The sequence below is a fragment of the Eptatretus burgeri genome, chromosome 13, assembly GCF_056783735.1.
Source record: "Eptatretus burgeri isolate ZD-2024b chromosome 13, Ebu_testis_v1, whole genome shotgun sequence".
In the NCBI taxonomy this organism is placed as follows: domain Eukaryota; kingdom Metazoa; phylum Chordata; class Myxini; order Myxiniformes; family Myxinidae; genus Eptatretus; species Eptatretus burgeri.
The window spans coordinates 56,144,790-56,169,832 of NC_140973.1; the positions used below are offsets into that span (position 1 = coordinate 56,144,790).

Below are 25,043 nucleotides of genomic sequence, written 5' to 3' on the forward strand. Positions count from 1 at the left end.
AATCGAACCACATTCTTACATTCAATCCCCTAGCCCAGAACACGTATTAACCTTTAAATATGACGTCAAATGTTCTGTGACGTCACTTTGATTTGAGCTTTGTACTGTTCTTATGGATTGCACAGTGGAACCCGTTCCGATGGAACGATTTGATGTCGCGTCATTTCCTGCACGGCCCATTTACATCGAAGTCAAAGTGGATAAATTACAACTGGAGGAGGAATCTATTTCTAAAAGAAACAGCACGTTCCATTTATACACCGTCGAAAGCGTTATACTTGTTTCTGTTTAACCCATCGGTTGAGAGAACGCAAGCACATTATGAGGAAACGTATAAAAGGAAATGCAAAGACTGTGTAGCATGAAATTAAAGGTCTCTGGCTGGAGAAGTCTTTGTGATTGTACATTTCACATTGAGCCAAGTTTATTTATACCTTTATACTGTACATGACTGCAGATCACGGATGCTTTGCATGTAAGACCATGTTTATACTTTCATATTCAAAATGCAATTTAGTTGTTGATGCACGGAGCATAATTTGAATAAAGAATACCGTGTTAGTATCATTACTGCCATCAATTTATACTATCATGAGAACAGCACTGAACAAGAGAAGATGAGCAGATATTTTGGTACATCTGTAACAACCACAGGTCCTTTCCGGTTGCCCGGTTTGAGTCTGTGGGTCTTGTCAAAGCGGCCACAGCTACCAGTTAAATCTGCAGGCCCGAGCAAGTTCCTGGGCCTATTTGCCATGTCACACTGCTCGTGGGGTCGGAGAATTTTTTTTTTTGTATACCTTGGTCGAGGCTCGTATGAGAGCGAACACACAACTCACAGCAAGGAGGCATGAGACAAGAGGGGCGGGAGTGGAAGGGACAAAACTGGGGAACAGACACATTAGGTGAACTGTGGAAGGGAGAGGGATGGGGATGGGACGGAGAACATGGCGAAGAGAAGATGGACATTTCAGGGACTTTCAGGAAGGAAAGCAGGAGAATTGAAGGAAGTGGGCTTGGGTGGATTATCGGGGGTAGAAAAGATCGAGGATTTGGATGGGGGAAGATAAGAGGTGGTGGTGAACAGCTGTTTTGAAAGCCTGGAGGGAAGAATGGGAAAGAATAGAGTGAGGAAGTTTATTCCAAAGGCGGGAAAAAAGAGGAATGAAAGAGTGAAGATGAGCAGTGATTCTTGATTTTGGTAGTTTTACCAGAAGGGGGTTCTTGGCGGACCTTGAGCGCCCTGTGGAAATGTGGTGGGAACAAATCGCAGAGAGAGCAGCGGGGGAGGGCAAGGCTGGAGAGGAGTCGGTAGAAGAAAGAAAGACCACCGACCAACCTGCGGTGATTGAGAGGCCCAAAGACTCAGCTTCATTGCGGGAGATGCCGATGATCTTAAATGCCCTGGTTTCGACAGCGTGAAGCCGAGAAAGGTGGGAGGCAGGAGCACCAGCCCAGAGGGGAGAGCAGTACTCCATCAGGCTACAGACAAAAGCTTTGTAAGTGGTCAGGAGCTCAAGAGGGCCGAGGAAGGACTTAGCACGACGGAGGATTCCCAGTCGGCGACTGGCTTTTGAGGCGAGGTTGGAAATGTGACTTTCCCAAGAAAGGTCATGGCAGATAGTGACACCTAGAAGCTTGAAAGAAAAGACTTCTTCCAGAGGATTGTTGAGAAAGTGGATGGGGGGGTTTTGTAAACGGTCCTTTCGAAGAGACATAGTGAGAGTGTGAGATTTGTCTGGATTGAAAGACATGTTCCACGTGTTGGACCAGTTTGTGATTTTATCCAGATCTGCAGCGAGCGAAGAAGCTGCTGCTTGCCGGTCTGAGGGATGACAGATGGTACGGCAGAGGGTGGAGTCGTCGGCAAAGATAAATAGAGGATTTTCCAGAGAGTCCGAGAGATCATTGATGAAAACCAGAAAAAGAACAGGGCCCAGAACGCTACCTTGAGGAACTCCAGCCTGCACAGGAAGAGGGGATGAAAGAACTCCATTTAGGGCCACATGTTGACTGCGACAGGAGAGGAAGTCTGCGAGCCATGAGTGGAGATGGCCTTGAATACCATGGGAAGAGAGTTTGGTGAGTAGTGCAGGGTGCCAGACTGTGTCAAAAGCACGTGATATGTCCAGGGATACGGCTCGGATTTCCTGTCTGGCATTGAGGACCTCCATCCATTTATGGGAGAGCAGAAGCAGCATATCCAGGGTAGAGTGACCTGGTCTGAAACCAAATTGATGATTGGAAATCAAGCCATTGGAGAAGAGGAAGGATTTCATGTCTGAAGCGATGATGGATTCCATCACCTTGCTGATGATTGGGAGAAGGCTGATTGGTCTGTAGTTACAGGGATCTGTTTTTGCACCTTTTTATGCAGGGCAGTGATGTTAGCAGATTTCCAAGCAGATGGCAGATGACCTTGGGCAAATGAGAGGGTGAATAGAACAGAGAGAGGGTGAGCAAGAGCAGAAGAGCAGGCTTTGAGGACACATGGGCTGATGCCGTCTGGACCAGTTGCAGAATCTGACTCGAGGTTTGAAAGCAAGCTCTCCACCTTGTTAGGAGAAAAGGACACAGAGTCCAGGGACAGTTGGGTGCGACTAGGTAAAGTGGGTAGAGATAGTGATGGGTTTAGGACACAAGATTTAGTTGCAAACACCGAGTTTAGACATTCAGCTTTATCACGTGTGGAATCAGCAGTGCGGCCATTTGAGGTAAGGGAGGGGATGGAGGGGGAACATACACCAGAAACAGATTTGATTAAACGCCACCAGAATTTTGAGGAGAGAGAGAGGTTTGAGAGTTCAGACTTGAGATGAGAAAGATGTTGTTTTCTGGCTCTCCTGAGGGTAGATACACACTTGTTCCGAGCTTTGTGGAAAGAACTGAGATTGCCCTCAGTTGGGTTTGCTTTCCATGAGGCAAAGGCAAGTTGTTTCAGGAAAACTGCCTCGCCACAAGCTTCAGTAAACCAAGGGCGGGAGGAAGGGTAAGACAACTGAACACGAGAGGGGATAAATCTGTGCATGAGGGAGAGCAAGTTTCTTTGAAAGAATTCCCAAGATGAGTTGATGTTTGAGAAAGTAGTGATAGGAGACCAGTCTGTAAGTTTGATGGCTGCTCGGAGACCCTGCCAGTCGGCTTGAGTGAAATGCCAGACTCGACGGCGGTGAGGTGGTTCTCTGATAACAGCCAGAGAGATGTCCACTTTGACAAGGACGTGGTCAGAAGAACCAATTGGAGCGAAGGAAGAGCAGCAGATATTGTCAGGGAAATTTGTCAAAATCAGATCCAGAAGAGATGGAGTACCATTGGTTGAGATCCGGGTCGGGAAGTTGACCGATTGAGTCAGTCCCAATGAGTCGCAGAAAGCTTTTGCTGAGGTGCCATGGCAGGTGAGAGAGGTACCCACACCGAGCCAACTGGCGTGATGACAATTGAAGTCACCACATAAGAGGAAGAGAGAGTTTGGATGAGAAGACAGAAGATGGTCCATGTTTTCGGATAGTGAGGTGTAGATGGAGTCATCACTGTTCGGTGGACGGTACAGTACACATATAAACATGAGGTGGGAGTGGAGGGAAGCCGAAGCCAGAGGTATTCCTGGGGGTGTGGGGAAGTGAGAGCAGTGCATGGAGAGTGAGGAATAGAGTCTTTGATGAAGAGAGCAACACCTCCACCAGGACGAGGCTCAGGTCTGTCATACCGTAAGAGGGAGTAGCCAAGGAGAGATACTTGGGAGTCAGACACGTCTTGGGAGAGGAAAGTTTCTGTTAGGCAGATAATGTCTGGTTTGTCAGTGGCAACCTGTATGGAAAGATCTGAAAGGTTTGAGCGAAGGCCCCGGATATTTGAGGTCCACACTTTTAATGAAGAGGTAGGGGAGGAGGCTTTGGGTGCAGGAGGTGGAGGGGGAGGGTAGGACAAGGGACGAGGGGGGCAGGTAAGGACGGTTGCTGAAGGAGTGTGGGGTATTGCAGAATAGCGAGGGGAGGGGGCCGAATGAGGAGGAGAAAAGGCTCTGTGGTGCTGGGGGAGAGGGGGGACAAGAGACAAGGAAGAAGGCAGTTGAGGATTTGAGGAGGTGGAGTGAAGAGATGGAGGTGAGAGGGCAGTGGAGGGAGGCAGGTTGGTGGATGAGAGGGGGGCAACTTTGAGAAGGAAGAGTGAGGGGGATGAAAGGTGGGAGAAAGGTGAGGGGGAATTTTTGAGAGAGGTGAGAGGGAGGCTTGGAGGGAGAAGAGTGGGATGGTTGCTTTGAGAGTGAGAGTGAGGGGTGAGGGGGGTGAGTTGGCACTGAAGTTGGAAAAAAAGAATGGTTGATGGAAAGCGAGCATCCATGGCAAACTGTGGTTTTTAAAAGTTTTAGTTCAGAGATGCGATTTAACACAATTCTTGATGGATGCAATGAAGGCGAATTCAGAGCATGGAGAGAAGAAGCGCTGTAATAGTTGGATTTTTTAGGCAAGGAATGAAGGAGAGGTCGAAATGAGAGCAGTCTGTTAAAAAAGCAGAAGAGTAGTGCATTATGAAACAGTAAAGAGTACCACATGTGTGAGAGAGGAAGATGAAGCATTATAAGATCGTTTTTGTTGTTAAAAATAATGTATGAGAGAGTTCAACAGATTAGGTCATGGAAGTGTAAAAAAAAAAATCGAGGAAGAAGACGAGGAGGAAGTTAAGAGGAAGAAGAAGAAGCAGAATCGGGAGAAGGTGAGCGTGTTGTTGTTGTTGGGTATTTTTTTTTTTTTGAGATAAGAAAGAGATTAGTTGGGAGAATGGGGATGTTTGGAAAGTGGGGAGGATCAAAATTGAAGGTAATGGGGAGGATAGAAATTGAAGGTAATGGGGAGAAAAAACAAACAAAAAAAAAAAAACGATCGAACACAGTGGAACCGGTCGGCCTCAAGCCTAGGCCTAGGCCTCAAGCACCAGGTAAGAACGTCGACAAAAATACTCACAAAATAGCACGATTTTTGAAACAAAACCGAACTAGGAACACACAGTAACATGTAGGTGAGAAAGTTAAACAGTTAAAACGGGACAAATAACAACCGGAAACTTAACTTTGAGAACGTCTGCAGGGAGCCCCGAAGGAGACCTCTCGCTGCTCCAAAACCGGAACCGGAACCGCCAAGCCAATTAACCAGGTGTCATGCTGATAAACACTCATCCATCCATCCGTTGGGACCATACTCTGTGCAGAGCGTTGGTGATGCTGAAGCAGTCTCCTTGGCTATTGGACACTATCCTGGATGGGTTGCCACTCTGACACAGGATACCAGCATGCCGCCACTCATTTTGCCACCTCGGAATGATGACAGGCAGAGTCATCCCCACCTGGTGTTAATTCAACAGCCAAGGAGGATTTGAACTCAGGATTCTCGGATCCCAAGCCGACCACCCAAAATAGACACTCATGCTTCTTATTAATGAAGCCGAGCAAACCGTGAGGTCACGAAGCGTGGTCCAAGCCATTTAAGCCACACTCCAACTAACCTGCAACCAGCCTAAACCACCAAATGAAGCAGCCATGACAAGTGAAATTCACCCTGAGACCAGGTATATTTATTACCATGCAAATGACACGTGGGAAGGAAATAAAAATGAAACCATGCACAAAAATACATAATGCAATCACCAAAAAAATCTCTTCACTCCTTTGGATACGTGTGCCCTCTATGCCAACGAACGATCGGAATATTCTTAATTGTATAACTTGTATGGGCCCATCAGGCACTCCACAACAGATAGACATAAGAAAATTCAGGACTATGAAAAGGTTGTGCCAACCCAATAACCTCACTGCTTCATTAGTCCCTCAATCTCATCTATTGCTCCTGCTCTTCTAAAGCCTTCAATCTAATCTGTCCCTGGCTCCCGCTATCCATGAAACTAAGCCATCTCCCAGAAGGAAATCGAGGCACACATGGTGACCCAGAGGTTGTTGGTGAAGTTGCCTGCAAGGATCTGCTTAACGGGCTGTGGAGAGTGATCCCAGAGGTGTTAGTTTTTTGCAAGGAAATTATGCGCAGGAGGAGGCCATTCGGCCCATCATGCCTGCGCCACACCAATACCAGATTTAATAAATCCGTCAATACCCCTTCCCTTCGTGTGCAGCCTTTTGGCAACTACACTGGTACTCATTTCGCCGACCTCGGAAGAATGACAGGCTGAGTCAAGCCCCTGGTGTTAATTCAGCAGCCAACGGGGCTTGAACACAGGGCCTTAGGATCCCAAGCCACCACCCTAACCACTAAGCCAACACCAGGTCTCAACCTGGTGGCAACCCACATCCATGGTGTGAAGGAAGAAGCATCCCCATTCTGTCCTAACGTGATCAAACTAAGTCATTTCCCATTCGATTTTAACCCCCCACTAACCTCTTACTTTTCTTACCTTCCTGAACTATCTAACTTTCCTCGAGAATGTTTATGATGGCGCCGGTCGTGTTAGCATAGATAAGCCTGTGTAAGTACTCGATCGGTTTAGTGCTGCACTGTCGCTTTTTTTGCTAATAACTGTGTTTTCTTTTGCCGCACCTCACCAATCCTTGCTTTCTCTGCTGTACATATATTTTTGTCATAAATCCTTTGCTTATTGTACACATACCTTTCCTCATCCTTGCTGTAAATAAACTTGCTTGTTATTGTAAATGTAACCAATTTGTAGTATCTTTTACTCCATTGGCCCAGTGTAGTCCGCACGTAGCGTTAGCAGGGAAGCTATACCCAACCGATTGGCTCCAGACGTTAGCTAATGCGTACGTGGCAGCTCCACTGTGCTGCACCTGATCAGGTAAGATAAGACAAGTATGCATCGACAGCACGAGCCCCCCTTGATACCGTCATCCAAAGGTAAGGTAACATGCAAAATAGTGATAACCCTGCCAGGATTGGCAGTACCAATCGGCATTTGTGGTTGATTAGCAACCCGTCGAGCTGCATAGTTATCTGCGGCTGGTGGCCTGAGAACTAAGTGTTGGGGAGGAATGCAAACGCTTCCCCTCGTGGAGCCCCGGGCCATAACAATATATATTGTTGCGAATTCGCGCCCGCCGGCGTGCGAGCGGCCACGCAACTCGAATCGCGGCACGTCGCCCACCGGACAGACAATTCCGTCGTGACCCTCTCGGACTAACGCCGGGAACTAGTCATGGGTGGGCCTTTCGGCCTCACCACGATCGTGCCAATCGGCCCCCCGCGTGGGATAGGGTTGTTCGCCAAATTCGACCTACCTAAGTACCCACACGGAGGGTAGACCGGGCGATCGCACCTCTCCGCAGGTCGACTTCGGACACGGGCCACCTTAAGCGACCCGTTCCGTACTATCGGGATAACCGACCGATGTTATCGTCAACCTCGACGGTTCCGATTAATTATTGGGCGTATTTAGCCCACGACCAACCCTTTACGTGAAGTAAGATGGAGATTCAATTAAAGAAAAGACGAAGTGAAACGGGAAAGACAGTTCAACATAATTCACATTTATTCCGCGGCAAACGGAAAGCACACATATACAATTACAACAATTATGCACCAAAAGCAAATGTAAAAGAAACACAACAATTATGCACCAAAAGCAAATGTAAAAGAGAAACACAATGCAGATCTACTACCGACTACGCGAGCACACGGCAACACTTACACAGTTTTACTTTACAGACGGCGCCGACAACACATATACTCCAAAGCAAAAGAAAAAGGGGCCACCCTCAACTACAAGGGGGCAGACGGGTCTGGGGCCGAGACCGCGTCGAGCCTACCCGTCTGGTGATGAGCCGCAAAATGGCGGCGGCGCCCCGACTCCGCGGGCCTCGCTGGCGCTGCCTGGAATGGGGTGGGAACGGGGCCCCCTTTTCGCACTATCTCAGCACGGGGGGAAACAGGGGGGGGGTTGTTGATGCTCTGGGGAGAGAGAGGATAGCTGGCTTGCTTGGGTCCCGCGACGAGCGACTCCACTGCGCCCTCGACCGCGTTCCCGGCTTCTCCTCTCTGCAGCTCCCCGACAGACCGCCTCTCCTCCAGACCCGTCTTGACTGCTGCTGCCACACTTCGCCGCCGCCGCCACGACTCGCCCGAGCCCGAAACAGAAAAACCTTCTACTCGAGCCCGAAACAGAAACTCTTCTCCAAATCGAGCCCGAAACAGAAACTCTTCTCTCCAACTCGAGCCCGAAACAGAAACTCTTCTCTCCAACTCGAGCCCGAAACAGAAACTCTTCTCTCCAACTCGAGCCTGAAACAGAAACTCTTCTCTCCAACTCGAGCCCGAAACAGAAACTCTTCTCTCCAACTCGAGCCCGAAACAGAAACTCTTCTCTCCAACTCGAGCCCGAAACAGAAACTCTTCTCTCTCACTCGATTTGCCCCGCGCTCGGCGCTTTATAGTCAGCAGGAGAAACCATATGCAGATTTTCGGATCAGGATCGGCTCGGGGGCGGAGCCACGCTCGCCCATTGGACGGAGGAAAAGTGGGTGTGAATCATTCCTGATCCTCGAATTTGCATATATCGATTCTACTCCGACGCGCCTGGAGGCGGGGCCAAATCGCGCCGCGCTCGCTGATAGGACGGAACAGAAGTGGGCGTGAATCATTCCTGATCCGACTTCCCCGGAAAGGCCGCTTTTTGCACCCGCTGCTCGGCGCGCGCCCTGTACGAGTCCAGGATCGGTGCCCACAAGCGGTGCGGGAATGGCGGCAGAAGGAGGAGAGGTGAAGGTGGTGGAGGGTTTATTGTGGTGGTCCCTGGCCACGGTGACGCTTGGAATGGCGGTGATGCGATGGTTGCGAGAGCGAGTTGTGACGGTAAAGGTCGTGGCTGTTGGCGTTGTTGTTGTCGTGAAGCGGCGTTGCGGTCGGTGGTTGTTGTGTGATGGCGGTTGAGACGTGGTTGGTTCAAAATAAAGATAGAACAGAAAAACGGCTATCTTAAAGGGTCGCAGCCCGAATGAATGACATTTATTCCCTCTAAACAACGGGTTTGGGCTAACTACACATTTACTTACAGAGATACCTCACCTACGGGACCTGAATGGTGGTTTGCGAATTTCCTCAACCACAACAATATTTACAATGTCACTCACAGCCCATCCAGCTCCCACTCCAACCCACCCCTCCTCCCAAACATCATTAATCGTAAATATCATCATTTTAAACTTACGCTGTGCATTGACAAACCCCAGATATGACCTTCCCGTCAGGGTTAATAAGCAACCAATCCAAATACAGTGTCTCCCTCTGGGAAGTCTGCCTGACTGTTGGTTATGATGGCATCGTCTTTCCAATTTCAAAAATCCATTAATTAAATCATCTAGCCTGTCTTGTTCACACGAGGCAATCCCACACTGATTGGCAACCATGGTTGAAGGTTTGGGTAGAACTCGCCTAACTATGAGCCTTCAGGCTGTACACCAGTACACATCCACTGGAGTTTGCAGTACAGTAATCCCCCGTTTCTCGCGGGGGTTACGTTCCAAACCTCCCCGCGCTAAGTGAAAATCCGCGATGAATGGACGCCTCCGCAAAAAATCGATTCTTCTGGTCTGGTCGGTTTGGGAGTGATTGGGTTTGAGGTGCCTGAGATCGACTAGTTTGGTCTGGTCGGTTTGGCAGTGAATGGATTGGAGGTGCCGGAGATCGACTAGTCTGATCTGGTCGGTTTGGCAGTGATTGGGTTTGAGGTGCCGGAGATCGACTAGTCTGGTCTGGTCGGTTTTGAGGTGCTGGGTCGGAGCAGTGCTCGTCCAACGGCGGCAAACCTTTTTCCTTCCCGAAGCATATATCGAGTACCTTTACCTTAACCTTCTCCTGGAGCGTCCCAGGACCTTCCTCTGGCGCTTCGGTTCCTTGCCAGAAGCCTTAGAAGGTGCAGGGCGTTTGGGCGGCATCGTGGGGCTTAGAAAAAACGTAGAAAATATTCGAAGTTCACAAGCGAAACTTTGTCTCGTGCGTTGTGTGACTGGTCGAGCACCACGCGTTATAATTTATTGCTTAAATAATTTATATTTTATATATTATTACCGCGATGTACCGGGAGAATCCGCAGAAAAAATTAGTTACGTTCCAAGGGAAAACCCACGATGAACCGGGGGCGCGAGAGGTGAACCGCGATGAAGCGGGGGTTGACTGTACTGGGAGCTGCAAGCTGTCAGCTTTTTGGGTGAGTTCAGAAAATTATCCAACTCTCTTGTTGTGCAGAGGCACACCTCTTTCTTGTAGGATAAGGGGAGTGCTTGAGAAAGATGTTTCCAAGTATTTGATGCTTCTTTTTTAAGCTTTGTGAGCCATTTCAGGTTACAATCCTTATATGGCATACGCGATATATGTTTGGCTGCCCTGATGAACCCCGGTTCTGGGGGTTCCTGCACATGTGTGCCGAACATTCTGGGTGGATTACGTCATTTTGAAATTCACATGTTGTAATGCCAACATCCTTCAGTTTAGTGAAACATTTAATGGGTGTCCATCTAAGAAGTACAGAAGTGAACTCAATGACTTTCCTAATATGAACCACCACACATTTGTCCTTTTTTTTTTTTTTTTTTTTTGTATACCTTGGTCGAGGCTCGTATGAGAGCTAACACACAACTCACAGCAAGGAGGCATGAGACAAGAGGGGCGGGAGTGGAAGGGACAAAACAGTGGGGAACAGACACATTAGGTGAACTGTGGAAGGGAGAGGGATGGGGATGGGACGGGGAACATGGCGAAGAGAAGATGGACATTTCAGGGACTTTCAGGAAGGAAAGCAGGAGAAATGAAGGAAGTGGGCTTGGGTGGATTATCGGGGGTAGAAAAGATCGAGGATTTGGATGGGGGAAGATAAGAGGTGGTGGTGAACAGCTGTTTTGAAAGCCTGGAGGGAAGAATGGGAAAGAATAGAGTGAGGAAGTTTATTCCAAAGGCGGGAAAAAGAGGAATGAAAGAGTGAAGATGAGCAGTGATTCGTGATTTTGGTAGTTTTACCAGAAGGGGGTTGTTGGCGGACCTTGAGCGCCCTGTGGAAATGTGGTGGGGACAAATCGCAGAGAGAGCAGGGGGGGCAAGGCTGGAGAGGAGTCGGTAGAAGACAGAAAGACCACCGACCAACCTGTGGTGATTGAGTGAGAGGCCCAAAGACTCAGCTTCATTGCGGGAGATGCCGATGATCTTAAATGCCCTGGTTTCGACAGCGTGAAGCCGAGAAAGGTGGGAGGCAGGAGCACCAGCCCAGAGGGGAGAGCAGTACTCCATCAGGCTGCGGACAAAAGCTTTGTAAGTGGTCAGGAGCTCAAGAGGGCCGAGGAAGGACTTAGCACGACGGAGGATTCCCAGTCGGTGACTGGCTTTTGAGGCGAGGTTGGAAATGTGACTTTCCCAGGAAAGGTCATGGCAGATAGTGAGACCTAGAAGCTTGAAAGAAAAGACTTCTTCCAGAGGATTGTTGAGAAAGTGGATGGGGGGGGGGGGGGGGTTTGTAAACGGTCCTTTCGAAGAGACATAGTGAGAGTGTGAGATTTGTCTGGTTTGAAAGACATGTTCCACGTGTTGGACCAGTTTGTGATTTTATCCAGATCTGCAGTGAGTGAAGAAGCTGCTGCTTGCCGGTCTGAGGGATGACAGATGGTACGGCAGAGGGTGGAGATGGCCTTGAGTGGAGATGGCCTTGAATACCATGGGAAGAGAGTTTGGTGAGTAGGGCAGGGTGCCAGACTGTGTCAAAAGCACGTGATATGTCCAGGGATACGGCTCGGATTTCCTGTCTGGCATTGAGGACCTCCATCGAGGGAGTCGAGGACCCAGTCTCTGCACCAGCAGATAATGAGTCCAGGTCTGATTGGATCCGGTCCTAACAATCATTGTTTGAGCCGATGCCGGTTTAAACCAGTGTTATCTATGGATAATCGGAATGTAGTGAGAACAGAGTTCAGTCGGTCGTTAATATAGAATCAAGAGGACTGGTTTGAGGATTGATCATTGTGGTATACTGGAAATTACTTAGCACTTTTTTTTGTGTATATTGTCGAGGCTCATAAGAGAGCTACCTACACATAGGAGCCAGTAAAGGAGCTAAGCCAGTTCAGAAGGTACCCAGAAATACCGTATTTACTAAGTTTCTGAATAAAGTGTCCATTACTTGGGCCCTTAAACCAGTTGGTGTGTATGGGGGCGAGGGGGAAGGATAGGGCTTGCTCCAGATGAGAACTTCTTAGCCAAAAAGCGATACTTAGATTATGATGGAAATCCTCCCATGCCTTGTGCTGATGATGATGATAATGTTGTTTCTGCTATAGTTTCTTCCGTCACAGTACTCATTTATTGTAATCTCTTTTTTTTACTCAAGCAAGCTGGTAAGCAGGGTAAAGGGTAAACGCAAGCAGGGTAAAGGGTTTTACTTTTACGCAAGCAGGGTGAAGAAATTTGTTCACATCCGTCCGTAAATCTGTCTGTCTTATCAGTTTATGATAATCAGTTTATGATCGAGGAACAACTTATTTAAATGGAATTATATAATTTGAACACCAATTAGAACATGAATAGGAAGACAAGTGTGGTTCTGAATTTGTCCTGACCGCTCATGAGCATAGAGGAGTGAGATAATATTGTACACCGACCGCTCCTTCCTAGAGTGAGATAATCTAGGCGATGCATGGCGTCATCGCCGGGCACCGAAGGAAGGGAGTACATACTCAGTTTTTACTCTGTTTTCTTTCTTGCTTGCTTGTTACTTGTAAAATCGAAGATTTTTCAAGTACATATTGGTTCGTCGATTTTGTTATTCTGTCTGTCTCTTTGTCGCCAACAGGTCACAATTTTAAACCGATCTTCACGAAACTTCACATGGTAGAGTTTGTCACAAGGAAGAAGCCTATTGTTTTTGAGGTCAAAAGGTCAACATAGGCCCAAGGTCAACAACTAAGGTGGTATTTCTAAACTCCTCAATTTTCATCTGATTTACTTGAAATTTGAAGAGGATTTAGATTTCAGGTCATTGAATTCAACCAGCAAATTATTTTTTGAGTTCAACTTCGACCAAAAGGTCAACATACACCCAAGGTCAACAACTAAGATGGTGTTTCTAAAATCCTCAATTTTCATCCGATTGACTTGAAATTTGAAGACCATTTGCATATCATGTCGCTGAATTCAACCGCCTATTAATTTTGAGGTCATCCTAGGCCAAAAGGTCAATATAGACCAAAAGGTCAACATGGGCCGAATTTCTAAAATCCTCAATTTTAATCCGATTACCTTGAAATTTGAGGAGCATTCACCTATCTGCTCACTGAATTCAACCACCTATTTTTAGGTAAATATAGGCCAAAAGATCAAAATAGGCTGAAAGGCCAATTTGGGACATTTTCTAAAATCCTCAATTTTCATGATTGACTTGAAATTTGAAAAGGATTTACACATCAGGCCATTGAATTAAACCACCTATTATTTTTGAGGTTACCATAGACCAAAAGGTCAACATAAGCCAAATTTCTAAAATCCTCAATTTTTATCTGATTGACTTGAAATTTAAAGAGGATTTATATTTCAGGCCACTGAATTCAACCACCAATTATTTTTGAGGTGGTGGTCGTATGGCAGCTTAGCTGCCGGGGTAGCTATCATTTCTTGAAGCGTGACTGTGTCGATGATGCAGTGCCCCTCTACCAGTACACACACTGGAACTGGTACTCATTTCGCCGACCTTGGAAGGATGACAGGCTGAGTCAACCCCCTGGTGTATAAATTCAGCGGCCGACGGGGCTTGAACTCAGGACCCTAGGATTCCAAGCTGCCACCCTAACCACTGAGCCAACACCAGGCTACCCATTTTTGAGGTCAACATAGGCCCAAGGTCAACAACTTTGGTGAGGTTTCTAAAATCCTCAATTTTCATCCAATTGACTTGAAATTTGAAAAGGATTTATATTTCAGGACACTGAATTCAACCACCAATTATTTTTGAGGTCCACATCGGTCAAAAAGTCAACATAAGCCGAATTTCTAAAAGTGTCAATTTTCATCTGATTCACTTGAAATTTGAAGAGGATTTGCACATTTGGTCATTGAATTGAACCACCAATGATTTTTTAGGTCAAATTTGTTTTGTGGATTTTACAATTGTGCTCTGCCTGACATCTTGTTTGTTTGTCAGGGTGATATCTCAGCCATCCTTTGAACTAGGAAGCCAAAATTTGGGGACAAAAGTGAAGAGATGTGCTTTGGCAAAAGACACGATTTAATTTTTTTTATCAATTAATTGATTAGTTACCGAATTATTAGCGATTTATTCATTACTTATTTATTTTCTTTCTCATCTTGGCAATATCTCAGACACCTTTTGAGCATTTGATTTTTCGATTAATGACTTAATTTTCAAAAAGTTACAGATTCGGATGAAACAGTGGTGGTTTAGATGTGCTATTAGCCAATTGATTATGAAAATAATCATTTTCTGATTATTATTTATTTATTTTAATTATGCAATTAATCAATCAATTATTGTACATCGCTCCTTCCCAATTCTGTCTCCATATGCTGCAAGGCAGCATCGCCGGGTGCCGAAAGTATCTCGGTGATGTCACTTAGTGGAGGATTTGTTATTTATTTATTTGGCAAGGGGGCGGTGTACTTTGAATGTTCCGCGACTTGTTTTCTTGTGTGTCCGGGCAAAGCTGAAATTTGGGGACAAAAGTGAAGATGTGCTTTGGCCAAAACTGTATTTTATTTTTTTGATTAATCAATTAATTGATTAGTTACTTAATTATCATCGATTTATTTAAAATTATTTATTTCATTTCTCATCTGGGCAAACCTCAGGCACCTTTTGAGCTCGGAAGCTGATATTTGGACATGACTGAACAAGTGATTTGTCGAAAAGAGTATTTCTGATTTATGGATTAATCAATGAATCGATTAATTATTCATTTTTCGATGAATTGCTTAATTTTTAAAAAGTTACGGATTCGGATGAAACAGTGGTCGTTTAGGTATGCTATTTGGCAATTGATTGAGAAATCAATTATTTTACGATTTATTTATTTCAATTGTGCAATTAATCATTAATCAATTATTGTACACTGCTCCCTCCCAATTCCGTATCCATGTGGTGCACGGCGGCATCCCCGGGCGCCCCGCCAACGTCGCGTGCTGGAGGATTTGTTATTTATTTATTTATTTATTTGGCATGGGGCGGTGTACTTTGCATGTACCGCTACTTGTTTTTACTCTGTCTTATGTGGGTATGTGTGCTGATGTGGGTAGTTTTATCCCATTTTATTATTTCCCTGCACGTGCGAAGCAAAAAGCGGGGTTAAGCAATTGATTCACTCACTGTCTGTCTGTCTATAAACGTCATTTTATGATCTCCGAACAACTTGCTTTAGATTGAATGTTGTATCTCAAACACAACTCAGAACATGAATCAGAAAACGAACCTGTAGTTTAGTAGTACTTTGGCTTTGAATTCATCCCCAATGTACTTGTGCAGAGAGGAGTGATAATTTTTTTTACTCTCTGCCTGTCTGGCAGTCAAATAAAATTTAAAATCATTCTAAGCAGGAAACTTACTGTTTTTAAGGACGTGAGAAATGCCACAAACAACAGAAACGAAGAACTAATATAACCTGTTGGATAGCGTGGTGTTATAGACACTTGGGAAAATAGTGGTAAAACCCAGATTTAATTTATTTAAATGCCTTTAAACCTTTATTTAAGTTAAATTATGTACTTGAAGACTGCAGAACACAAATCAGAAATCGCCTTCATAATACTGTACTTTTAAGAACTATGCAATATATCGATACTAGCGATACCCGTGCACATGCACGGGATAGCAGTACAACATAGCTGGTAGCAGACGACAGACCGTACACGGGGAATGACAAAAATACGCATTGTGCAAAATGCAAGTGGTACTATGGAACGCCAAGACTTCCCAAACTTTGTTGGCATGTCCACCAAGTGCCACAGCAATTTCATAGGGATCGTGTGACGGCGAGCCGAGTTTTTAGTGTGCAAGCTTGGTATTATAATAGAGATATTGCATGAGATGACGTGGCATGTTCTTTGGGGTGAAGAAGAAGCCACCAAAATGGCAATGTGCAATGCTCATTGACGTTGTGTTCCATGATAAGCAACAAAGCCTCAATTTCCGAAACATGGACCGTCAACACAATAATTCCCTCAAACCCTCCATCATCAATATCACCATTGCATTGTTGGATCAAGTTTATCATCGTTGTTATTAGAGGTAAGTTTAATTATCTCAATAACCCAAGAAAATAACGTTTACTTCATGTTCTTAATGCAGGAAAATAAGCCTGGTGTTGGCTTAATGGTTAAGGTGACTGCCTTAACATATTAGGGTCTTGGGTTTGAGCCACTGCCCCCCCTCCCTTAAATAACACTAGGTTGGTTGACTCAGCCTGTCACCCTTCTGTTGTTGGAAAAATGAGTACCAGATTATTACAAACAGGGGGCATTGCTGCACAGCTGCACTCCTAGCAATGGTACAACTAGCAGTCACAGGCTCCATATGAAATAATAATACAGGGAAATAATACCTTATTGGCTGCTCTTAGAGCACCCTTATTCTGGACATTTCCATCGGTCTGTCTGTCCGCGAAACTTTGGTCAAGCCTAGGGGCTAAACCACTCAACCGATTCCAATGAAATTTGGTAGGTAGGACCAATATTTCTGGGAATCATGTGCTTTCGAATATGGGACCCCGGACCCTAGCAACGGCAGAGCAACAAAACCCTAGCAACAAAAAAAAATCGAAGCTTAGAGTTCTGTGCGCAATCTATCTAGCTCCCTTCATGCCAATTTGCAGCCCGAACAAAAAATATTTCTAGGAGATAGGTTTTGGGCGAGTACATGTCGAACATTTCAGAAACGGTTAATTGCGAATATCTCTAAGAGAAAGGGTCTGATTTTGATGAAACTTGGGTGAAATGTGTACAATGTGGCTAGCATGTACACAAAAATTAATGGTTGCTATGCACACCTCCGTTGCTTAGCAGCAGCTAAAATACTTTATCGTACATCGTACACTTATTGTGGACTGTACAAAAAAATCAATACCTCCGAAACTGGACCTCTGAGGGACCTGTTTTTTTTTGTGCCCAAGGAGAATGTCTTACAGCATCATATAAAAAAAATAAAATCTTTAGCGAATAGATAAATGGAATTACCAGGGCTGCCATTTGTTAGTGTCTCTTTGGAAACATGCCTGAAATTTCACAAGGCGGGTTTCTGGGTGCAAACTAAAGGGGCTGTCTCACACCTTGACGTTTTAGCCAGCGTATTGCAAGGTCTCAAAATGTATGTAAAACGCTGGCGTACGCTGAAATATTGATGGTTTTTTAAGTTTTGGGCGTATAATAATGTGTTGGACGTATGCATAATGTATTAGTAACGTACACAGAACGTTTTATCACATATAGATAATTTATACCAACGAATGCTGAGCGTGTTGTCGGCGTTCACAACCTATGCCCAACGATAGTCTAACATGCATAGCGCGGCAGCGTATCGCCGACGATCACGTGGCGTAGGTTATTCATAAGCTGCGGCTCGACGATTCAAATCATAACCACACTAGACATCGAAGTGTGAAGCCGCTGTCGCACCTTGACGTTTTAGCCAGCGTATGCCGATGTATGAAAAATTTGCCGAACCAAGCTGGCACACGTCGAATACGTTATGGGTAAGTTTTGTATACGTTAATAGCACGCTGGCATACGTCGTAGTACGCTGGCATACGTCGTCATACGCCGAGTACGTCGAGAAATTTTCAGCATGTTGAAAATTTCTCGACGTACCCGGCGTATGACGCACATTCCGCATACGCTGGCATAAGTTGTAGGCACGCTACGTGATCGTTGACACACGTCGACATACGTTGCTTTACGTTACTCGTAAGTTGAAACACGTCAATGTAATGGTTAGCATCAGTGTTCCAGACTCCCTGGTTTTTTTTTTCTTCGGTATGACGGTGATGTTGACACTTCGATTTCTAGTGCGGTTATGATTTGAATCGTTGAGTGGCAGCCTATTAATTTTATTATATTATAACCGCACTAGAAATCGAAGTGTTAACATCACCGTCATACCGAAGAAAAAAAAAACTAGGGAGTCTGGAACACTGACGCTAACCATTACATTGACGTGTTTCGACTTATGAGTAACGTACAAGTAATGTGTGTCGACGTGTGTCAACGATCGCGTAACGTGCCTACAACACGTTACTCATAGGTTAGAAATAAGTTTCGGGTACGCTAAACATTACCTCGACGTGTTTCGACTTATGAGTAACTTACAAGTAACGTGTGAGTCATACGCTGGCATACGTCGGGAAATTTCAAGCATGGAAAATTTGTCTAACAGCTCGGCGAACTACGACGTTTGCCAGCGTTCTACGACGTATGCCAGCGTTCTATGACGTATGCCAGCATACTACGATGTATGCCAGCATGCTCTTAACGTATACAAACTTACCCATAACGTATTCGACGTGTGCCGGCGTTTTAGCCCAATTTTGCATACGTCAGGCATACGTTGGCTAAATCGTCAAGGTGTGACAGGGCCTTAAGAGGGCTGTGATAATCATATTTATTGTGCTTAATTGATTGATAGCATGTACATGAATATCGGCTAGTCGCGTCAGCCAGCTTTCCATCTAGAGCGAGCAGCCATGTCGCCTACTGGCTTGTTTTATGTTCTTAATAACTTTTTTATTCATGAAAATAACTCGCACGAAAACATTGCACATACATGTTAATTAAGGTTACAGTTTGGACAAATTTAAAAGTTGAAGTCCCGAACCCTATTTTCCCCATCACCCCCTAAGTTTGTGCATCGCAGATTTGCGGTTCACGGGGATTTTCAAGAATGTAACCCCTGCGAACGGTAAGGTCCTCCTGTATATGTTTGAAAATTGTGTGGGTTATCGTGTTCGATGAACCCTCTAGTTTTTTATCCCCCGCCGTGTGGCGGAAGGGGGATATTGTTGTCACCCAGGTCGTCTGTCCGTCTGTCCGTCCGTCCGTCTGGACGTCAACATTTATAGCTGTGAGTGCGATAACTCATAAACTGTTTTCCATATCGATTTGAAATTTGGGTCACACATGTACCACCTGAAAAGGAAGAACCCTATTGATTTTGGGTGTGGCCGGATCCAAGATGGCCGACTGGGGCGGCCATCTTGAAAAAAATGTTTTTTGTAATAAATGGAAAACCGTTTATCTGATTTCAATTATTTTTGGTTACTACGTTCCTCACCCCTGGGGAACTTTTTTGAGATGATGACCAAATGGTGTCTTGTTTCCAATTCACCTCCCTCATTATCTGGAATATGTATGACCTTTTTCATTCAATGGTGGGGGATTCCCCATTTCTGATGGTATATTTTTATCCCCCGCCACGTGTCGGAAGGGGGATATTGTTGTCACCCGCGTCGTCCATCCATCCGTCCGGCTGGGCGTCAACATTTATAGCTGTGAGTGCGATAACTCATAAACTGTTTGCCATATCGATTTGAAATTTGGGTCACACATGTACCACCTGAAAAGGAAGAACCCTATTGATATTGGGTGTGGCCGGATCCAAGATGGCCGACTGGGGCGGCCATCTTGAAAAAAATGTTTCAATGGTGGGGGATTCCCCATCTCTGATGGGTATTTTTTGTACTTGTGGAAGAGTTAGAAAAGGCTCGTGAAAGAGCTAGAGAAGAATAGACGATGGGGCGAGGGGGAAGAGGTGAGGAAGAGAGGGGTAAAAAACACAATAACCCAGAAAAGGGGAGTGCTTGGGAATCGGGCCTCTTTGACGTTGCAGCCTTGTTAAATCAGGGAGAAGAAAGGTTCAGCTGGGTCAAAGTGCAGAACATCTGAGGGTAATTTTAGAGATCACCGCAGCATTTTTCACAATCTTCACTTTGGTTGCCTCCTTGTTAAAAATAACTCTGGTTGGTCTAGTTATACCATCAACAAGCACTGGGCCGAAACTTTGAACAAACGTTGGCACCTCAATAATGTCAATGAAGCCCAAAGCCTTACTGAAGGGTGTTTTTATCCTCTTGTTCTGCTTATCTGAAAGACCATTGATGACAATGGCAGTTTCCCTCCTTTCACCTATGCAGCTTCACAGTAATTATTAAGTCGTTGTTTTCAGTGCTAAAGAATGTTAAGTAATGAGATATTCGATAACCCTTGAAGGTCATTCTGATTTTGCCTGACATCATTGTTAATATTGCTTATTTAGATCACCACCTGGACCCAAACCGTCACCGCACTGCTCGGCGAGTCGTGCTTTCTGCTCCTCCGGTGTACCAACAGGGATCCCTCCAGCACCGCCCCTCATTGACATCATCTCTGTTTTCCTGCTGCACATCCCGAGCTGGGATTTGGGCTCAGACTGTAAAGGCATGCATTGTGTAAGATTCTTCTTATTTTTTCATCCTGTCCATTATCAATATACTATTTATCTTCTGTCTTGTGGTTTTTTTAAGATGTCATTGGGTTTTTTTCGTTTATTTGTAAAATGCTTTAAAAGTGCAGACTATAAAGTGATTACAGTAATTTATTTATTTTGATGTGAAAAAAGACAGTGCAGCATTGCCAATACACAATACAATAAAAACCCTGTTGAGTTTTTAGCTAATTTATCTGGAATTGTAATTCCAGATAAGGTATTGTCATCGTGCTCCGTCCGTCCGTCTGTCAGTCTCCCTTTTTTGACTTCTCCGGCCAAACCGCTGGGCCGATCCAGATTAAAGTTGGCAGCAACGTTCCACTCCTGACTGGAAACAGGGATTGCAAAGCTCGTTCCGGTCACTTGAATTTAAGTAGGTCAAAATGCCAACTGAGTAAATTCCTTCAAAAATCTTCTTCTCCAGACCCACCAGTCAGAATGCTACCAAATTTGGGTTACAACATTAGGACAGGGTCATGATGTTAAATTGCGGAGGCCAGGCCGATCACATGACCGGAAGGGTGTCAAAATGGCGGTCGTGCAAATTCCTTCAAAAATCTTCTCCAGACCCACCAGTCAGAATGCTACCAAATTTTGGTTCCAATATTATTAGGATAGGGCACAGATAAGCTCAGATCCAGTGGTACTATTTTTTTCTATTTGACTTGGGCAATATGGTCTCAAAACAGCTACTGGTGTCTTAAGTAGTGGATGCATTAGAGGGTTTGCCATTGGGAAATTGGGGACATCATTGGGAATCGATCATTCCAATGATTGTCAGAGTAGGAATTTGGACTTTTGCTGCAGTACAAAAATGGCCTACTGCTTTCAAAATACATTAGGGGATTTTTTTTTTAATGTCCTTCACCATTGAGTGCTCGCAGAAAGGGGGTAGACAGCTTAATATCCTTTCCAAAAGGATGGTGAAATCTATGATGCAACAAAGGCACTATTCAGTATTATTGCTATGTGGCTCGAGGTCAAGACTGCCCACGTGGCACGCCAAAGGCTGAACCATGCTCTTTAGGTGAGAGGTGCAATGAAACCACACCCCAAGACAGACACCACACATCAATCATAAGGCCAACAAAGTCTCCCTGACAGACTAGTAATTAAAATGGTCAATTAACCCATGACCCATGAAATAAACTCGTTTCACAATTCTGGTGATACTTTTTGATTTTGATGTACCACACTCTTTAAAGAGCATTGCTGCTGCCAAAGAAGTATATTGGCAGGGGTTATACTAGGTAGTTTGTCATTGCCTTCCCAGCGTTGTTTGTCCATGCTCTATCCTTTAAATGCTGAGCGTCAAGCAAGGAAGCAGCAAGTACACTTTTTAAGTCTTTGGTATTACTCGGCCGCAGTTTTAACCACCGACCTAACAGACTCAGAGTGCCGCTCTAACAATTACTCAAAGGGGGGGTATACCCAAATAAGGGGTATAGTGACCCCACAACTCTCGTTCTTCCACCTTCTGCCAACATTCACGTGGGTTTAGGCCAATCTCATTTGTGCACTGGCATAGCCAAGAGAGTCTTGGGTGTCTTCGAGGACGGCGTCAGGTTTGATGGATCGGTGACTGTGGTAAAGGTTCTTGGAAAACTCCAGGGAGATATGGGCCGGTACGTGTTCACTTAAGCGGTAGACATGTCCATACCATCGAATCCCAAAGATGTGGTGTTGCCATCGCATATAGAAAGCTTTCAGGGTGTCTTGTTAATAATTTGGTGCAATTAAAACTATTAACCTTAAACTATAGTTTTATCACTTGACCATATTCCTTTGCACATATACTTCACAAAAAGATGGATAAAGCAAATCTCACAAAATATTCCAGTTCAAGCTTGGTTTTTTTGCTTTTTTTATATACAAGGTCAAGTTTTGTGGTAGAGATAAAACATAGAAAGGAGCAAGATGCAACAGAACAAAAGGAACAGAAGGGGGTGGGGGAGGGGAGTTAAGTACAAGATAGAGGGTGTGGTGAATTGAAGGACGTGACGTGTGATCACATGTCGCACGGCTCGTGCACGGAATAGATAAAGCTGAGGTTCGGCTCGGTCGGGGGGATTGTCCCAGGGGCATTGTCGTTTACGGCGGCGGCTCACTTGGTGCTCGTTGAATGGTGAGAATTGAGAGTATATCGGACTCCGTGCTTATACTGATTTATTTTGCGGTGATTAGTTGCACGTGTATACCTTACTGCTTATGTACTCCTTGCTGCGCCTGTATTCCCTGGTGTGCCCGTAGAAGCGGGTGACTATGGGTGTGGGCCGTGGGGGTGTGGGGAGGAATGCTGAATAGTGGAGGACAACATGAGGTGGACAAGAGGGATACAGAAGCAGACTCTTACAAGGGAAAAACTGGAAATTTGGAAGGAGGCCGGCTTGGGGGTGGGTGAGAGGTGAATTAATGGGGGTGAAAAAGATCATGGTTTTGGATCGGGGGTGATCTGAGATGGTGATGAACAGCTGTCTTGAAGATCTGAAGGGGAAAATGAGATCGAAGATGATGTGAAAGTTGGTTCCATAAGCATGAAAAAAGAGGAGCAAATGAGTGGAGGTGAGCAGCGATTCTGGATTTCGGTAGTTTCATGAGAAGAGGTTGATAGTGGACCGCATCCGCCCTGCAGAAAACCCGAGGGAACAAAGCACAGAGCATCGGGTACAAAACCAGAAAGGAGGTGGTAGAAAACAGAGGGACCACCGACCTGTCTGTGATGGCAAAGTGATAAGCCCATAGACTCAGCGTCATCAAAAATATTGAGGCCTTGGATTCCACAGCTTAAATCTGAGCAAGGATCAAGGCCTGGCATTGTTTAAGGCCTGACTCAGCCTATCCTCAGATAGTAAGTGTGAAGATTATTTGTCTCCGTGTTCCTCCTTTTGTTTCCTTCTTTCCTGGTATCTTGCTTTTCCCTCTTCAACATTATCCGATTTCCTTTCCTCGCTTCAAAAAATCAAAACAAACAAAATCAAATAAAAACTTCACCTTTTACTCCATATTGATTCTCATTTCCACTTGAACTTCCTTCTGCTTCTGGTTCTGGTTCTACATTTTTCCCCACTCCCATCTTTTCTCAATATCTCCAAACTGAATCTACATCTTCTTCTTACTTCTATAAATGCATTTAAAGTCAATTTAAAAATGCTTTTCATCCTTGTATCTTCTTTAGAAATGCTGCATGTTTTCCTTCTACACCATGTTGTACATTTTCTTCTTCTTCTTCTTCTTCTTCTTCTTCTTCTTCTTCTTCTTCAGGGTGTTTGTCCACTCGGCACCAATCCCCCCTCGCCCCCCATGTACAGTGCTGTGTTTCTCCATGCAATCAGCAAGGGATCTTATCTCCCATCCCATGATCTTTATCTCTGTTTGTCTTAGTTGGGAGTCTGGAATCGCGATAAGAATCCACCCTCACCTCACACCCCCAAAGCCTCACCTTTCCCCTTCAAAGCCTCCACCCACCATCGCACACCCTCCCAATGCCTCCTCCCCCTTATCTCTGTGTGTACCTCAAACATCTGAGGTCTCCACTTTAACCTGACATCTCTCAATCCAGGCCGCTGCTGATAAACCAGACATCATCTGTTTAACAGAATCCTTCCTCCCACAGGACGTCCTTGACTCCTTAGTGTCTCTTCCCGGTTATTGTTTCCTTCAATTTGATCGGTCTGAATCACGCCCCTATGGTGGAATTGCACTTTACATCAATTACTCAATTTCTCACTGTTCATGTACGGACCTTATCCCTCCCATTCCCCAGGAGTACCTCTGGCTGTGACTTCCCCTCCTCTCCCTTCTTTGGTTCACCTGTGTGTTGTACCATCCTCCGAACAGTGACGACTCCATCTACATCTCCCTGAGACAACATGGACAAACATTTAACCACTCATCCCAACTCTCTCTTCCTCAAATGTAGAGATTTTAATTGTCACCATGCAAATTGGTGAGGTGTTGGTCCCTCTCTCACCAGCCATGGCACTTCAGCAAATAACTTCTGTGACTCCATGGGACTGACTCAATCTGTGAACTTTCCAACTGGATTTCTCCCAATGACAAATCCCCCTTCAGGACCTGGTGATGACTAACCTTCCCACAAATGCCTCTTGCTCTTCCTCTGCTCCAGTTGGTTCACCTGATCATATGCTATTGAAAGTTAACATCTTTCTGGCTGTTCTCAGAGAGCTGCATCAACCATAGCGAGTCTGCCAGGGACTGCAAGCAGCCATCTCTCTTCAGGACTGGTCTCCCATATCTACTGCCCCTGATGTTAACTCAGCTTGGGAATTCTTCCACAAAACATCCTCTCTCTCATGTACAGATTCATCCCACTCTTCAATTACCCTCCCTTATTCCCACCCATGGTACACTGAATCCTGTGGTGAGGCAGTTACTCTGAAACAATTTGCCTTCTCTTCCTCGAAGGCCATTCTGACTGAAGGCAATCTCAGATCATTCCAAAAAGTCCGCAATAAGTGTGGGTCCACTCTCAGGAGAGCCAGAAAACATCTGTCCAACCTCAAGATTGAACTTTCAAACTTGTCTCCCTCTTCTAAAACCTGGTGGTGCCTTGCTAAATCTGTCTCTGTAGT

The 25,043-nt window shown here is 45.3% G+C and overlaps 1 protein-coding gene across 1 annotated transcript in view; it reads left to right on the forward strand.

Moving 5' to 3' along the window:
• The window catches only part of CLN5 (CLN5 lysosomal BMP synthase), a 33,802-nt gene that overhangs the window by 603 nt on the left and 8,156 nt on the right, over positions 1–25,043 (forward strand). Inside the window, exon 2 of the mRNA XM_085852563.1 lies at positions 20,242–20,413. Within this exon, the coding sequence (XP_085708689.1) occupies positions 20,242–20,413 (172 nt within the window). The remainder of the gene's footprint in view (positions 1–20,241; positions 20,414–25,043) is intronic.